The sequence below is a fragment of the Dreissena polymorpha genome, chromosome 1, assembly GCF_020536995.1.
Source record: "Dreissena polymorpha isolate Duluth1 chromosome 1, UMN_Dpol_1.0, whole genome shotgun sequence".
Classification (NCBI taxonomy): Eukaryota; Metazoa; Mollusca; class Bivalvia; order Myida; family Dreissenidae; genus Dreissena; species Dreissena polymorpha.
In genome coordinates this window covers 48,600,571-48,619,248 of record NC_068355.1, presented here as the reverse complement: position 1 = coordinate 48,619,248, position 18,678 = coordinate 48,600,571, and the positions used below count along the sequence as shown (strand labels likewise).

At 35.3% G+C, this 18,678-nt stretch overlaps 1 protein-coding gene across 2 annotated transcripts in view; it reads left to right on the top strand.

Moving 5' to 3' along the window:
- The first annotated feature begins 3,029 nt into the window (after positions 1 to 3,029).
- LOC127879547 (SLIT-ROBO Rho GTPase-activating protein 1-like) overlaps positions 3,030 to 18,678 on the top strand; it is a 73,225-nt gene continuing 57,576 nt past the window's right edge. Inside the window, exon 1 of one of the 2 annotated variants that reach the window (XM_052426471.1) lies at positions 3,030 to 3,567. In XM_052426471.1, coding sequence (XP_052282431.1) covers positions 3,471 to 3,567 — 97 coding nt within the window. In that variant the 5' untranslated portion in view covers positions 3,030 to 3,470. Of the gene's footprint in view, positions 3,568 to 10,039; positions 10,166 to 18,678 lie in introns of those variants that run through there. The other variant, XM_052426479.1, reaches the window with a different exon arrangement.

Sequence of the window (18,678 nt, the reverse complement as noted above, 5' to 3'; positions counted from 1 at the left end):
AATAAAATTATATTGTGGTCATAAAATTGTGCGCAATCATTCAGTTATATTTAAAGGGATCTTTTCACGCTTTGGTAAATTGACAAAATTGAAAAAAGTTGTTTCAGATTCGCAAATTTTCGTTTTAGTTATGATATTTGTGAGGAAACAGTAATACTGAACATTTACCATGGTCAAATATAGCCATTATATGCATCTTTTGACGATTTTAAAACCTAAAAATTATAAAGCGTTGCAACGCGAAACGATTAAATAATTTGGAGAGTTCTGTTTTTGTCGTTAAATTTTGTGAAACTACGAAGATTGCTTATATAAGGTATAAAATACGTCAAGTATGTGTACTCGGCGGAATAGCTCAGTAGGCTAAAGCGTTTTTACTTCAGGACTCTGGCAGGACTCCAGGGGTCACTGGTTCGAAACCTGCTCCGGGCAATGTTCTTTTCCTTTTTTTAATTTTATTCTTGATTTTTTACTGGAGCTTTTACGATCCAATGTTTACAATTATCAATATAAAGCATTTAATGAATAAGTTAAAAAATGCCAAAATCTGTGAAAAGGCCCCTTTAACAATGTTTGTTATACTTCTTTGTTCTTCTTTTCCTTTTTACCGTAAAACGATGTGTATAACCAGATTTATGTATAACGCGCATCCACTTTTTGAAGCAAAAAAATCAGGGAAAAAAGATTTTGAAGCAAAACAAAAAATTGAGGGAAAATTTCCGTACCGTAGGCTCACTGAAAATCGTTTAATTTACATAGCCGATCTCACATGTTATTTTATTGTTTCAATAATTAATTATCTTAAAGACGATAACGATAAAGATACAACTTGTTTGTGTGTGTTTTTTTTAAATTATATTACGCGTAAATGTTTTGATTTAAATGAATTATGCATGAAATGCACAATTACCACGAGGATACCATCAAGGTTTTCATCATAAGTTTCCGAAGTAACTTTACAAGATTTTATCGTGGAGGAGTACACATTACGGACCGATTAGTGTGCTTGGTATAGCTAAGACACTGAAATTATTTATTGGTATTGGCACGGGGTTATTCACGTATGACTAATTCACAACCACGCATTTTATTTACATTTCCCATCTCACGCGTTCGAGCGTCAGGAGACTTTAATGACTCAAACTTCTCAACACCATTTCTGACATTACCGACGTTAAACAAACAATGGAGATGTGAAGTCGTTTGCCGGTTCGCATGTTTTGATAATAGCCCAGCTACACAAAACTTGACAGGTGACGCAAATTGCTCAATAATCACAACAACAATCTTGACAAGACGTATGAAAACATGTAAACAAACACAACTTTAATTTAATTAACAAATTTCAAAAGCAAGAAAAATAATAATAAATATATCGGGTAAGACCTTGCCGACATACTATTGTAAATCGACAAGTGCCCCCAAATAAATTGTGTAACCATAGTACAGTAGGGTATAATATTGTGGGAAAAAACAATAAAGTTTAAATAAAAATGGCTTCCTTGTTTTTCATTTTCTCCTTCAAATTTATTTGATTTCAATGCTCTGTACGTACCTGAAAAAGATAGAAAATATTAATGTTAACTGTATAACGTTTGTCCACCTATATTCAGATCGTAGATATAACACAATTATTAACATAGTTACAGTTAAAACAACGGGGAACAGAATGATGCGAGTTACCGTAACTGGGTAAGTGACAGGGAAAAAATGTCTTGGCATGGCTGTATTTGTGCATAACGCGCAAGTTTTTAGAATAACATTTGGGGGTAAAATTGTGCGCCTTATACACAACGTTTTACAGTACATTGATGCTTGAAAGATTCTAACATGAAATATCAGTCTGAAGATGCACCAATCCATAGTCTGATAATATGGTAGCACAAAATTAGTGACATACTTAGCTATCTAGTAATTATTTATCAGTATAGTGCAGAATATAATTGCTATAGGCCCAGACTGATCGGTCAATAGGTTAATGAGTGCAAATGGATTTTTTTTTGTCACTGGAGGTTGTATTTTGATCAATATCAGCTAAGCTCTCATCCAGTGGCCTTCACCTTTTTATCCGGCCTTAGTATAGCTTTGTTATGGTGCGTTTTTCATAGTGGCCAGCAGTGGCTTAGTAAAGTCTCCATGATGTAACCATATTGACAGCTTGACCGCAGTGTACATAGACTCTCAACCAATATAGATCCTTTATTGGACACTGAAGTTTGCATTGGACAAATTATTTTGGTATTACTGTTTTATGTCAAATATCAATTGGCTTTTGTGTCTATGGACATGTTTAACTTGGTGCATTTGTTAAGCTAAATGAGATTGTTCAAATCCGAGGAAAAAAAACTTGGCAACAAAAATGGAATATTGAAAGTGCTCATTCATGCATTGAATAGTAATGTATTATAGAGGTTTATTATGTTTTATTGTGAACAAAGTGATTGGTGATTTAATTTCCTTTGAAGATGTTTTATGAGTATGGTGGATACTAAAATGTAAGCATAGTTTTGTGGTATGTTACTTATTTCTTTATGCTGGCTCTATGTATTAATACTTCACTTGGATCTTGTAGCCATCTAGTATGTTGGTTTGTCACGCAGTTTTGTGGCGTGCTTTATCTCTGTTCTGGTTTTAATGCACAATACTCTTTATAATAACTGGATGTTATGCATAATATTATACTCTATAATAATATGCAAAGGGGAGTACAAAATAGCTGTTTGCATTCATGATTTAATTCAGCTGGAAAATAATACCAACGTTTAACTTGCTAATTCAGCAAAAAGTAGTTTCGCTTGGCAGTAGCAATGTTCAAGATATTTGTATTTCTTCATTTAGCTGTGCAGTTAACAGCCATGATATAATGATTATTTGGATAATCTTGTTATGCAAATCTTAGAAATTATAATGGATTAGAGATAAAGATAAAGAAATCACAGATTTTATATTCAGTTTTTCAAAGTCAACAGACATTGATCCATAAGTACTTAAAATGAGGAAAAGTAACTATTATTGCATTTCTTAATTAGGTACAGTAAAGTTACTTCCCTTATCAATTTTTTACTTTGATAAGCAGAAGAAGTATTTACTGGGACATAATGAACACATTGATGGTTGACAAGAAATGCATGAAGCGCTTCTGGTTCTTGGAGATAATCATGCAAAGGTAATCATTTCAATGAATGAAGTTCTTTGAACTCGAGGCTGTAAACAAATGTGATAATCTTGAGACAAAAATCTTGAAATAACATGAGAGCAAAAGCTGCAGAAAGTCTGTGTGCCATAAAATGATGACGGCATTGGTGCCATATTAATATTGTAAAACGTTTCTTTGGTAACCATTCTGTAAAAAGGAGTTGAAAGCGTGTTATATATGAAACATTGGTGGCAGTGTGTGATCATGTTGAACATCAGAGTGTCTTAACAATTTTGGAGATATAAAGTGGCTTGTGATCTACATTCAGTCCAAAATGCCTACATATGTACGTCAGAACTCACGAATTTCGCTGTTTGCATGCACCAGACCAGCAGATGAGGATATTCTGTCTGAAGGATCACACATTATGGGTAGGTGGTTGCTTTTCTGTACTTTAGGGCTGTTATTGTTAGCTTAATATTGTACACCACTGTGTTTGATTTCTATGTGGAATAATATTTATTTGTTAATGTTTGACTTTCAAAATTGTCGGAAATAATATTTGAGTATAAACAACATAACTGGGGCTTATACTATGATTATTGATAAATCAAAATTGCCAACATTATCGTTATTATGATGTTATTCCTTTTCCTCCTCCTCCTCACCCAAATCATCACAATCTTCTCCCATGCTAAACATAATTGTCACCACCACAACTGACAACATTATCATAGTTAAAGGTTTTACAAGTCTTTGTGTCTTAAGTAAATAATATTCACTCTTATTCCTACATTGTCTTTCCACAGCCTCTGTCCGATAATTGCTTGTACTCTGTTTTCACATAGTTCCCCCATTAGCAGTGCCATCTTTAAGGTCATTAGACCCAAGGGTGTTGAATGATTGACAAGTCTAATTATGTGGTTCTGCTCATCTGGCAACACTAGTAGTGCTGAAAGGTGTGACTATTGTTACCACCTTGTTACATCTGCTCGGGAACTTGCTCGGGAACTGATAAGCCCAATGGAGGCTTTGTGTCAGGATCATAGAATTAACCTTGCCTTTTTGCACTTTGTTGTGTTCATTTTGTAGTGCAGCAGACCTCTGAATTTGTATCTAAGCCAAGATTTAAACGGGACGTGTTAAAGTTTCACTCTTGGCGGGCGGCAGGCGGGCGGCTTCCACAGCAGTGTCCGCTCTCTAATTCAAATAGTTTTAATCCGATCTTCACCAAGCTTAGTCAGAAGTTGCATCTAGACAATATCTAGGTCAAATTCACATATGGGTCATGCCGGGTCAAAAACTAGGTCACGGGGTCACTAAGTGCATTTCAAGGATTTAGCATGGTGTCCGCTCTCTAATTGAAGTAGTTTTCATCCAATCTTCACCAAACTTGGTCAGAAGTTGTATCTAGACAATATCTAGGTCAAGTTTGAATATGAGTCATGCCGGGTCAAAAACTAGGTCACGGGGTCACTTTCAAGGATTTAGCATGGTGTCCGCTCTCTTATTGAAGTAGTTTTTATCCGATCTTCTTCAAACTTGGTCAGAAGTTATATCTAGACAACATCTTGGTCATGTTTGAATATGGGTCATGCCGGGTCAAAAACTCATGCCGGGTCAAAAACAAGGTCTAAGGGGGCACTTAGTGCATTCAGGCTTTTTCCGCTCCATTTTGGGAAAACGCCACACTGGAATTTTGGGAATTTCACGTCGTGAAAACCCCCATTTGGGAAAAAAATTAATCACAAAATTGGCTCAATTGGGAAAAATAATCGCATGTAAAAACTGTTTCTTATATTTCAAAGAAACCGTTAACTGGTAAATAACGACTATTTTGATAACTTTTTACAAAATATAATGAACATGTGTAATAAGTGCAGGTTTTTTAATCTGAATTTGGGGAAAAGGCCAGACCTATTTTTAGGTGAAAAAAATGGCGCGAAGTGCCGGATTTTGAGGAAAATAAGGAAAGTCTTAATTAATCATTAACATATTTTACAGTTTTTAAAACAAATTCAAGGCAACAAATAATTTAATTATGCAATGCTTTCTATTTTCTACACCGGATCAGGTTATCTTAAAGGGATCTTTTCACGCTTAGGTAAATTGACAAAATTGAAAAAAGTTGTTTCAGATTCGTAAGTTTTCGTTTTAGTTATGATATTTGTGAGGAAACAGTAATACTGAACATTAACCATGCTCTAATATAGCCATTTTATGCATCTTTTGACGATTTTAAAACCTAAAAATTATAAAGCGTTGCAACGCGAAACGATTAAATAATTTGGAGAGTTCTGTTTTTGTCGTTAAATTTTGTGAAACTACGAAGATTGCTTATATAAGGTATAAAATACGTCTATAATGTGTACTCGGCGGAATAGCTCAGTAGGCTAAAGCGTTTTTACTTCAGGACTCTGGCAGGACTCCAGGGGTCACTGGTTCGAAACCTGCTACGGGCAATGTTCTTTTCCTTTTTTTATTTTTTTTCTTGATTTTTTACTGGAGCTTTTACGATCCAATGTTTACATTTATCAATATAAAGCATTTAATGAATAAGTTAAAAAAATGCCAAAATCTGTGAAAAGGCCCCTTTAAGGTTAAAAAAAAAAAAAAAAAAATATTTTTTTTTTTTTTGAATTGGGAATTTTTTTTTTTCAATTGGGAAAAAAACAACCAGATTTGCATTGGGAATGGGGCTGAATTTCGGACCCGTGGCATAGGGCAGAAAAAGCCTGGCATTTCAAGGATTTAGCATGGTGTCCGCACTCTAATTGAAGTACACTGTAACTCCAATATAGGGCGGTCAATGGGGTCCAAGCCGCGAAACGGCGTTATAACAGATCCGCGTTATAAGTTTTGAGCTCATTTACTGCAGGGCGCTATAAAAAAAACAGGTATAGAATAGCCTATAATATAGGTCATGTATATTGCCATGCTGTGTTGACGCAAATACATGCATATAAACCGAATCGTATCGATAACAGTATACATACCGCTTTTCTTATGTGCACATTTATCCGATAATCCAATAAAATTGCAACATCACTTAAAAAATAATAATCTTGAACATTAATGACGATATATGTTTAAAAAATTCGTAAACACAACCGTACGCATATATGCCATTTTCAGAAGTGTTAAGAGTACAGTGCATTATGGGACAGAGCTTTCATTGGACGAGCGACTTTAAATTTAGATTGAATGCAATACAATTCATGTACAAATAATTGTTTTATTGCTTCATACGCATGCAAAAAACGTGTTTCCCGGGGACTTTCTGATACCGCGCGAAAATGAAAGCGAAACTCTGTTAACAATTACCGGTACACTGCGTTCGCATGTAAATAAATTGTCTGCATTTTTTAATTTCTTATACACGAACTGAAAGAATAAATGGCATAATACTAGAATGATAATGAAATGACAGAAAAAGTTATTTTATACAGTGGGCAGTATATTTCACAGCCGCTCATTTAATATAGTCAAACTGCAACCATATCAAAGTAAGACTGTTTCAATCGTTTTGAATTACTTTAATTGTATAACTATCCCGCTTGCACTTAACTTATGGAAATTATCGCAGTGAACCGCTCTGATGAGGAATACATGTAATAAACACTGACACGAGAGTTTTTCACACCTTTATTGACATTACACAACAGATTAACACCAATTAGCTGTCAGTGTTGTTTAACCTCGAGGCGATTATAATCGGTTCAACGGACGGTTGAATAAAGCAATCAACATGTGATTGCCGCCATCTTTGAATTGTCTGAAAATACATGAAGTTGCATAATACGGATTTGAATCAGAAATCAAATGGAAGGTTGGAGAAAAAATGGGATCCAAGCATCCCCCGCGTTATATTGGATTCAGCGTTATAACAGAGCGCGTTATATTGGAGTTACAGTGTAGTTATCTTCCGATCCTTATCAAACTTGGTCAGAAGTTGTTTCTAGACAATATCTAGGTCAAGTTCAAATATGGGTCATGCCGGTCAAAAACTAGGTTGCGGGGTCACTTAGTGCTTTTCAAGGATTTAGCATGGTGTCCGCTCTCTAATTGTAGTAGTGTTCATCCGATTTGGTCAGAAGTTGTGTCTAAATGATAACTAGGTCAAGTTTAAATATGGGTCATACCGGGTCCAAAACTAGGTCAATCTGTCACTTATTGCATTTCAAGGATTTAGCATGGTGTTTGCTCTCTAATTGAAGTAGTTTTCATCCGATCTTCACCAAATTTGGTCAGAAGTTGTGTCTAGATGATATGTAGGTCAAGTTCAAGTATGGATCATGGTAAAGTTATCAAGTTGTCCAAAACCTTCAAACGGGCGTATCTTGTGACAGTTTGGCACTCTTGTTTGATATGAAATGAGTATGACCAACATAATTGATCCTGTGAATAGTTTCAAAAGATCAATATAATGATCATATTGATCATACCGTCACTCACCTGAGACTTCAGGGAACTTAACTGCTCTCAGCAACTTTTGAGATGTTTCTGGAACCATTTTCAAACTTGGCCAAATTATCAACTAGAGAGTTAACAAGGTTTTACTATAGTCAAATAAAGAAAAATGCCCAAGTGCCTCGTGGCCATGTTTTTCAACAGACTGGAACCATTTTCAAACTGATCCAAGATATCATCAGAAAATAATATTCTGACCAAGTTTCATAAAGATTGTACAATAAATGTGACTTCTAGAGTGTTAACAAGGTTTCACTCTAGTCATATAAGGAAAAATACTCTGCACCAAGATATCATTGAGACAAATGTTCTGAACAAGTTTCATGAAGATCTGACAATAAATGTGGCCTCTAGAGTGTTCACAAGGCAAATGTTGACAGCGCACAACAGCTAGAGGACGGAGGACGCGCAACAGACAAAAGGTGATCACAATAATTCGGTATGAGCACATTGATCTCAGTTTAGCTCTAAAATAAATGCTTAATGGCATCATTATTTAAGACCTCTACCAATAAGAAGTAGCAATATATTTAATTTGGTATATTTTTTATTTGTATGCCTCCTTGCGGCATACAGCAGTCACATTCTTTTTCTGTGACTATGTTCATATGTTAGAAAGTTCCTGTCTGAACCATTACTTTTTCATCATTTAAGTAGATTTTCAGAATAACTTGGAACAGATGTAAGCCAACATACCCCATTGTTTCATGTGTAACACAAGGATCTTCTTAACATAAAGGTTAGGGTCACACTTTATTTGGCATAAGTGGAGTTATGAGACAAGAGGGGAATGTTGGGGCATGGTGCTCTATGGACACAAATCTTGTTTATCTTCATTTACAGTTATAGCTAATGGCTGTAAGGCAGGCACAGAGAGCAATCACCATATTAAATCAAAGTAGCCACTGGCTAAAATGACTCAAATTAAGTGACCGCATGAAATCTAGCCACTCATTGACCAGCCCTCTTGATGGTTATGGATAGACCAACAAATGGACCCTAATGTGATATTGAGATGTATGTTGATAAAATACTAGCCTGCTGTTAACTGTTTTCTGACAGTGATATCTGGTGCTATCTGTTTATTGATGTGGAAACGTCAAGACCTAAACCACCCAGGCTTGGGCTGCTGATAATTGTGGTGTTCGCTGGACGATCCCCATTAGATTATGAATCACAAACTTTTTATCAGTGAATGAAATCCAATAAATGTTTTAAGAAGCTCAGTAAAAATGTCATATTCATGTTCAGGTAGGTAATAATGTGCAGTTTGTTGTTTATGTTTTCTGGCACTGATGTTGCTGATTTTGGCCGTGATCACTTCAGCATGGAGTGCTCAAGCAGATCAATTACTGTCAGTATATAAGGTCCAGTATCTGGTGTTTTGAGTGGTCTGTTGTGTCTGTCAACTTTTACCTCATTATCACTCCAGACTCCACATTTATTATCCAATCTTGGTGAAACTTAGTAAGAATGATAATCTTCACAATATTTAGGCTGAGTTTGAATCATGGTCACATAATGTGCCCCAAAAACGGTCACTATAGGTTAAGGTTTATTATTAAATCTTGACCACTATGTCCATATTTAATGATTTGTTCTATTTCCAGGTAAATGTCTTTATACTTTTTATATATGCAAGCATGATCCTTAATATCTTTAAATTATTTTAAAAAATCAATGTAATTTTTAGCTCAACTGTTTTCCGAGAAAACCTGAGGCATTGTCATAGCCAGCTTGTCGGCCGCTGTCTGCCGCCGTCGTCGTTGTGCTAAAACCTTAATATTGGCTCTAAAATCAAAGTGCTTCTACCTACAACTTTGAAACTTCATATGTAGAAGCACCTTGATGAGTTCTACATGCCACACCCATTTTGGGGTCACTAGGTCAAAGGTCAAGGTCACTGTGACCTCTAAACAAAATTTAAAAAAAAATCTGACAAGCTTTCATTTATTCACAACCTGTGATTTTTTTATATTTTACATTTACAATTTAAAAGAATAATTGATTTATTTTTGTAAATTATTGTTTTATTATTTAATTTTCATATTATGTATTTGTGTATGAAATTGTTGGCGTTTTGATGATTCAAAAGCAATGTTAACGAAAATTCTATCCACCTTATGTTTACATGAAAACCACAGAAACCAACAACAAGGAAACAGTATACAGCAAAGTAGAAGTGTTTACATGCATGGTTGCGATAGAACGATTGTATGTAAAGAGGTCCATACCAAGATCTTGAGATAACATTTTACATTCTTACTAATATATAAAGAATCAATGTCATCCTCAAAGCTCTACACCTACCCCAACAAAGATCACAATGACTAAACTGATTCAGCCTACGCCAATACACACACACAAGTTACAGTTATTGTACATGGAGTACTTTTGAGACAACCCTCACCAATATTTGTATTTCTGTAGTATGTCTCATTGACTATGTTGTATTGGGAGTGAGTGCATACATCATGGAGTGATAAACAGTGATAATAATCATGGAGACTTTACTGAAATCCTCAAAAATGGACTCTAAGAAAAAAAGCAGATATTTTGGTCAGTATAGTATTTGTTTTTTTATTAAGTTTAAGTCTGAGTTTAGGGTAAGAATTGGGTTAAATCAGTTCGCTGTTACTGAATGTTATGCTTCGGGCAATCTATGTGATTCAGTCAGTCGTGCTGTTGGTGTATAGCGTTTTTAAATCGACATCTTTTCCCCTGGTTTTCTGTTATATTGATATAAATATTGATCATACTAAAGTTTTAACAGTTTTTTAAGGTGAAATTTATAACTGCTATATTGATCAGTGCTGATGTTTCCCATCTTTAAAGAATCTGTCAGCCTGTATAAACAGTTGTGATAATGGTGTCTATTGACCAGTCACTGTGTGCTATATTGTCCCATAGATGAGCATGAATTTATAACTAATTTTTGTGTCTTTCATGCACAATTAGTTACCAAATATACCATTATTTAGTATTGCTATTGCTTACATCCAGCATTTGTGATGTGGTGTTTACAGCCTTATTTCAGCTGTGTTTAGTTGACATTATCGTATTACAACACTGGAATTCAGCATATTTAATATTTTGAATGATGCATGTGACATGCACTTCTGACAGAATGTCTGAAATTTTAAGTTTATTTGGGCAGCAACTTAATCATGCATGAAGGACATACATAATGTTTGTCTAGCATAGAGTGTGTTTACTTGTATCTTCATATTATTAGCTGTTATTTAAATCGTGCTGATCAAAATTTTGAAGTAAATGAAGTCATTATTGTAAATAGGTTTTGTATAACTGCCTCCATAAGTTATTTGAATAAATTGCGTTCTCTATCACTATAAATCAATATTACGAAGTTGGTATTTTAATGATGTCGTTAAATTAATCTTTATATTCATTTTGGTAATATAAAACCAGGTCAACCAAACCATCAATGAAAATTTACTGTTAGTTAATATTCTATTAAAGTGCATTTCAGGCATTTTAATTGATTAATAAAATCAATTATTTTATGCTTTGTATTCTTGATTGATTCTAGTATGTCACCTATTAAGCCAGATATAATGCAGTGTTTATGGTGTGAATATGACAATAATAGATTCAGTCCTCAATAAATGTGACCTTTTACACATCTTATTATGTAAATGTAAACAAAAGCGACAGGTTTATAATTATATTGCCAATATTTTGTCCATTCTCCTTATGGAAAACAGGCAGTGTGGACAAAGAAGGACAAATACTTATGGACTGTGCTCTGTGAAAAGGGGGTTTAATGCATGTGTGTAAAGTGTCATCCCAGATTAGCCTGTGCAGTCTGCACAGGCTAATCAGGGACGACACTTTTTGCCTCCATGATATTTTTCGTTACAAGATAGTATCTTCTTAGTAAAAATGCAGTTTAGGCAGAAAGTCTCGTCCCTGATTAGCCTGTGTGGACTGCACAGGCTTATCTTGGATGACACATTAGGCATATGCAGTAAACCCCTTTATCACAGAGCAATGCCCATATATAACCATCTGTTAACAACTCAAATCTGTTAAATGGTTATTATTAAAAAGATTTAATAAAAATATGAGGATTTTTTCTTGTTGTCAGCTTTTTTAGCTAACCTGATTGCTCAGGTGAGCTTTTGTGACCGGTCTTTGTCTGTCGTATGTCCGTCCGTCTGTCCGTCCGTCCGTCTGTCCGTCCGTTCGTTAACATTTGCTCGTAAACACTCTAGAGGCCACGTTTCTGGTCTCATCTTCATGAAACTTGGTCAGAAGCTTTGTCCCAATGAAATCTTGGCGGAGTTCGAAACTGGGTTGTGCCGGGTCAAAAACTAGGTAAAAAAAAAAGAAAAACCTTGTAAACACTGTAGAAGTCACATTTCATGCCCAATCTTCATGTACATGTAACTTTGTCAAAATGTTTGTCTTAATGATATCTTGGTTGAGTTCAAAAGTGGTTCTGATCCGTTGAAAAACATGGCCGCCAGTGGGCGGGGCAGTTTTCCTTTTTTCGCTATAGAGAAACCTTGTAAACACTCTAGAAGACACAATTTTTGCCCAATCATCATGAAAGTTGGTCAAAACATTGGTTTTATTGATATCTCAGACGAGTTTGAAAATGGTCAGGATCGGTGAAAAAACATGGCCGCCAGTGGGCGGGGCATTTTTCTCTATATGTATATAGTGAAAACATGTGTACACAGTAGAAGTCACATTTTTGGCCCAATTTTCATGTAATTTGCTCAGAACATTTGTTTCCTTGATACCAGAGTTGGGGTCAAAAATGGTTCCGGTCAGTTGAATAACATGGCTGCTGGGAGGGGGGCAGTTTTCTCATTATGCCCCCCCCCCCCCCTTTCGAAGAAGAGGGGGTATATTGTTTTGCTCATGTCGGTCCGTCCGTCCCCCAGATGGTTTCGGGATGATAACTCAAGAGCACTTATGCCAAGGATCATGAAACTTCATAGGTACATTGATCATGACTCGCAGATGACTCCTATTGATTTTCAGGTCACTAGGTCAAAGGTCAAGGTCAAGATGACCCGAAATAGTAAAATGGTTTACGGATGATAGCTCAAGAAGGCTTATGCCTAGGATCATGAAACTTCAAAGATACATTGATCATGACTCGCAGATGACCCCTATTGATTTTCATGTCATTAGGTCAAAGGTCAAGGTCACAGTGACCCAAAGCAGTAAAATGGTTTCCAGATGATAACTCAAGAGCGCTTATGCCTAGGATCATGAAACTTCATAGGTACATTGATCATGACTTGTAGATGACCCCTATTGATTTTCAGGTCACTAGGTCAAAAGTCAAGGTCATGGTGACCCGAAATAGTAAAATGGTTTCCAGATGATAACTCAAGAACACTTATGCCTAGGATCATGAAACTTTATAGGTACATTGATCATGACTCGAAGATGACCCCTATTGATTTTCAGGTCACTAATTCAAAGGTCAAGGTAATGGTGACCTGAAATAGTAAAATGGTTTCTGGATGATAACTCAAGAACGCTTATGCCTATGATCATGAAACTTCATAGGTACAATGATCATGACTCGCAGATGACCCCTATTGATTTTCAGGTCACTAGGTTAAAGGTCAAGGTCGCGGTGACCTGAAATAGTAAAATGGTTTCTGGGTGATAACTCAAGAACACTAATATGCCTAGGATCATGAAACTTTATAGGTACATTGATCATGACTCGCAGATGAAATAATGATGAAACTTGAATAGGATGTTTGTCTGGACAATATCTAAGTCAAGTTTGACATTTGTTAAAGATTGAATGAACCGACTCCTCTCAGGTGAGCGAACTAGGGCCATCTTGGCCCTCTTGTTAACAAATAATTTTTAAGCACAGTAAAATGTTCATGCTGTTTTATTAGTTTCATATGTCTTAATATCAAAAAATATTTATCATTATGTTCATAAATACAAAACTTAATTATCATTCAGCAATTATAATAATAAGGATATTACATAAATGTGTAGAATTTGCGAAATTATATAATGCTTTTTGCATAACAGATAAGATGTAGGTTGAACATCATTGGATTAGGGGAATGCAAATTGGTCATTTTCAGAAGTAATTGGATTTGGGGAATTAAATGTATATGTAACGATGAACTGGAAATGTTCAAGTTATATGAATAAACTTTCTGTTCTGTTCATAAATTGAAGTCATTTGCTAATTTGTATTGCAAAAAGAGTTTTTTTTGAGGAATAGCAACTGTGTTTGCAAGGTGTAAATATCAGCTGCAAAAAACATGGAAGTTTATTGGTTAGCAACCACAGCATGTTAATTGTTATCAAATGTTGCTTCATGAATAACTAGTGCCACATGCTGGCATAGTAAGCATAGATTGGTAGCCATATACCATATCACTGTTCAAGTATCGAAACAATAGAAACCCTGTTGATAACTCTGTTGGCTTCTTGACCAAATAAATAGACATGAAACAGTAATTTAGTTTGTGACATAATGTCCTTCACTGACTGTGCCTACTTAGCTCTGCCATACTTTGAAAAATTGCAGTTTTATTTTTCTACACCAACCAGTTCATCAGTTGGTCTGATTGTCAGTTCCATGAGACCTTTAGATGAACAAATCGTCAAATCAACGGATGGATAGGTGATAAGCAAGGGAAGAAACTTAAAGAAGAATACTGTTGATTTTGAGTTAAACAGTTCAAAGGTCAAGGCCAAAAGGAATTTAACTTGAATACTTTTCTTTAGAATTTCTAGAGATTGCATTTACCTACACTCTTTAAAGGTGATAAGCTTGTTGGATGGGAGGAAAGAAGAAGCCTAGACATTTTGAGGTCAACCTTTCTGAGGTCAAGGTCACATGAGCTTTTAATCTTAAACCCTTTCCACACAATATCTAGAGAATTAGTTAATGTTGGGTCATATCAATAAGTATGCTTGTTAGTTCTGAGGGAAGCAAGACCCCCAATCCGTTTTGAAATCAAGGTGTGCATTCGATATTCAAAACATTTCTTAACAAAGTCACATTTGTAAGCTTGGTGGCAAGTCTGAGTGCATGAGTGTTTCACAAGAATCTCTTGTTTATATATAAACAGGAAAATAGTGAAGCAATACATTGGTTGTATACAAATAAAATTATTTTATATTTGCAACTTCAAAATATATTATATTACAAGTATATGATCATATAATTTTTAATTGTTCATTTTACTTATAACTGCATAGGTATACTGTGATCATGCAGCTATTGCTTATGCATAGTTAAATAACTCAGTGAATGAAATAATGTTATAAATAAATTTATGTGTATTTTATTTTAATATCCTTTAAAAACATGTAAATTTTACTTTTGTTAATTGCATTTTAATTGTTCCTCGTAGGTGTAATTTGATTTTACAAAGAATCATTTTATTAAAGATAACTACTTGAGTAACACTAAGTTAACCAGTCTATAAATATTAAATATTGGAGGCTATTTCAAGTGTAGATCTTAAGTCTGGCTAATTATTATTGTGTTTGTTCATGATAGACGGATGGTATGTGTGTTTGCACTTGTTTGTCATCCAAATGCAACATCAAGTGTGTGTAAAGAGTTCACACTTGAAAAATAATCTTATAGAAATCTGTTTGAATAATTCATCAGGCTTATTGTTGTGAGATAACAAAATGCAGCTAGTTTCATTCAGTCTGTTTTAAGCTCACCTGTCACGAAGTGACATGGTGAGTTTATGTGACCGTTTGATGTCCGGCGTCCGTTGTGCGTCCGTATGTGCATCCGTCCGTCGGTCAACAATTTGTTTGTGTAGACAGTAGAGGTCACAGTTTTCATACAATCTTTTTAAAATTTGGTCAGTATGTTTATCTTGATGAAATCTGGGTTGGGATTGTATTTGGGTTATCTGGGGTCAAAAACTAGGTCACTAGGTCAAATAATAGAAAAACCTTGTGTAGTCAATAGAGGTCACAGTTTTCATCCAATCTTCATGAAATTTGGTCAGAATGTTTATCTTGATGAAATCTGGGTTGGGATTGTATTTGGGTCATCTTGGGTCAAAAACTAGGTCACTAGGTCAAATAATAGAAAAACCTTATGTAGACAATAGAGGTCACAATTTTCATCCAATCTTTATGAGATTTGGACAGAATGTTTATCTAGATGAAATCTGGGTTGGGATTGTATTTGGGTCATCTGGGGTAAAAAACTAGGTCACTAGGTCAAATGATAGATAAACCTTGTGAAGACAACATAGGTCACAGTTTTCATCAAATCTTAATGAAATTTGGTCAGAATGTTTATATTGATGAAATCTGGGTTGAGATTATATTTGTGTCATCTGGGGTCAAAAACTAGGTCACTAGGTCAAATAATAGAAAAACCTTGTGAAGACAATAGAGGTCACAGTTTTCATCAAATCTTTATGAAATTTGGTCAGAATGTTTATCTTAATGAAATCTGGGTTGAGATTGTATTTGGGTCATCTGGGGTCAAAAACTAGGTCACTAAGTCAAAAACTAGAAAAACCTCTTGTAGACATTAGGGGTCACAGTTTTCAGCCAATCTTTATGAAATTTGATTAGAATGTTTATCTTAATAAAATCTGGGTTGAGATTGTATTTGGGTCATCTGGGGTCAAAAACTAGGTCACTAAGGCAAATTATAGAAAAACCTCTTGTAGACATTAGAGGTCACAGTTTTCAGCCAATCTTTATGAAATTTGATTAGAATGTTTATCTTAATAAAATCTGGATTGGGATTGTATTTGGATCATCTTGTGTCAGAAACAAGGTCACTGAATCAAATCATAGAAAAACCTTGTGTAGACGGTAGAGGTTACAATTTTGATCAGATCTTAATGAAATATGGTCGGAATGTTTGTTTTGTTAAAATCTGGGTTGAGATCAAATTTGAGTCATCTAGGGTCAAAAACTAGGTCTCTAGGTTAAAGTTAAAAAACCCTAGTGTAGACTGTAGAGGTCTGAGTTTTCATCCAAACTTAATAAAACATGGCCAGAATGTTAATCTAGATGAAATCTGGGTTGAGATTGTATTTGGGTCATCTGGGGTCAAAAACTAGGTCACTAGGTCAAATCATAGAAAAACCTTGTGAAGACAATAGAGGTCATAGTTTTCATCTGATTTTAATGAAATGTGGTCAGAATGTTTATCTTTATAATATCTGATTTTGGATCGTATATGGGTCATCTGGGGTCAAAAATTAGGTCACCGGGCCAATTATAGTAAAACCTTGTGTAGATAAAAGAGGTCACAGTTTTCATCACGTCTTAATGAAATTTTGTCAGAATGTATTAATTGATGAAATCTGGCTTAGGATTGTATATGGGTCTGATAGAATTTAAGTTGATGTAGCAAGGTTTGTCAGGTGAGTGATTCAGGGCCATCATGGTCCTCTTGTTGAGTCAATTTTATAATCATAAAAATTAATGTTAATTGCTTTTGGGCCTTTAGGTTTTCTATGCAGCATGTATCATATGTAAATTACCTCACAGCGTTAAGATAAATCACTGAAACATCACAATATTTACACTAGTATATTGTTGGATATTGTTTCTTTAGTTCACTTAGCCCTCATGAAAATTATTAGTCATAGCAGTGATGGAGTACAGTCATAACAGCCCTGTAATGGCCTTTGTTTTGCTAATAGGCCACAGGTTGTAGTCATTGAGAGTTTGATCCAATTCATGCAATAAGGGGCTGCAAGACTGTGTGAACTTGGATAATTGCTAATAAATGATACAAGAGTAATAAAGAAAGGGGTATAGTGAATGTGTATGTATGTTTAATGCTTTTCAAATCAAGTTACCAAATAAAAATACTCATTTAATGCTGAATCTTTCAGTGGATACTCAGTTACAAAGTGATTCTTTTACTTCCCACGTAGAAGCAAAGTGAAAATGGCTTTGTCCAAACAGCATAAAACCAGAACAGCCTGGGAGTTACTCGCAGTCTGTTCAGGTTTTATGCTGTTTGCTGCTCATCAGTATCTTAGGGTTGGAAATAAGCCTTTAAAACTTGAATCTAGTAAGAAAGCTCTTAAATAAAATTGAACTTACTGAGGGACTACAAATACATCAAAATACGTATCTTAGTGGTAAAGGGTTATTAGGTGTGAAATATAAAGCTGTTTGTGTCCACTGAACTGACCTAATTTTTAATGCCCCCTTCGAAGAAGAGGGGGTATATTGCTTTGCTCATGTCAGTCGGTAGGTCGGTAGGTCCGTCCCCCAGGTGGTTGTCAGACGATAACTCAAGAACGCTTGGGCCTAGGATCATGAAACTTCATAGGTACATTGATCATGACTTGCAGATGACCCCTATTGATTTTGAGGTCACTAGGTCAAAGGTCAAGGTCACGGTGATCCGAAATAGTAAAATGGTTTCCGGATGATAACTCAAGAACGCATACGCCTAGGATCATAAAACTTTATGGGTAGATTAATCATGACTCGCAAATGACCACTATTGATTTTGAGGTCACTAGGTCAAAGGTCAAGGTCACGGTGACCTGAAATAGTAAAATGATTTCGGATGATAACTCAAGAATGCTTTTGCCTAGGATCATGACACTTTATAGGTACATTGATAGTGATCTGCAGATGACCCCGATTGATTTTCAGGTCACTAGGTCAAAGGTCAAGGTCACAGTGACAAAGGTCGTATTCACACAATGGCTGCCAGTACAACGGACAGCCCATATGGGGGGCATGCATGTTTTTCAAACAGCCCTTGTTGTGATGGCCTTTCCCTTTTTATGTCCCCCACTATAGTAGCGGGGGACATATTGTTTTTGCCCTGTCTGTTGGTTGGTCTGTTGGTTTGTGCCAACTTTAACATTTGCAATAACTTTTGCAATATTGAAGATAGCAACTTGATATTTGGCATGCATATGTATCTCATGGAGCTGCACATTTTGATTGGTGAAAGGTCAAGGTAATCCTTCAAGGTCAAAGGTCAAATATAAGGGTCAAAATCGCTCATTTAATGTACACTTTTGCAATATTTCAATATTCAAGATAGCAACTTGATATTTGGCATGCATGTGTATTTCATGGAA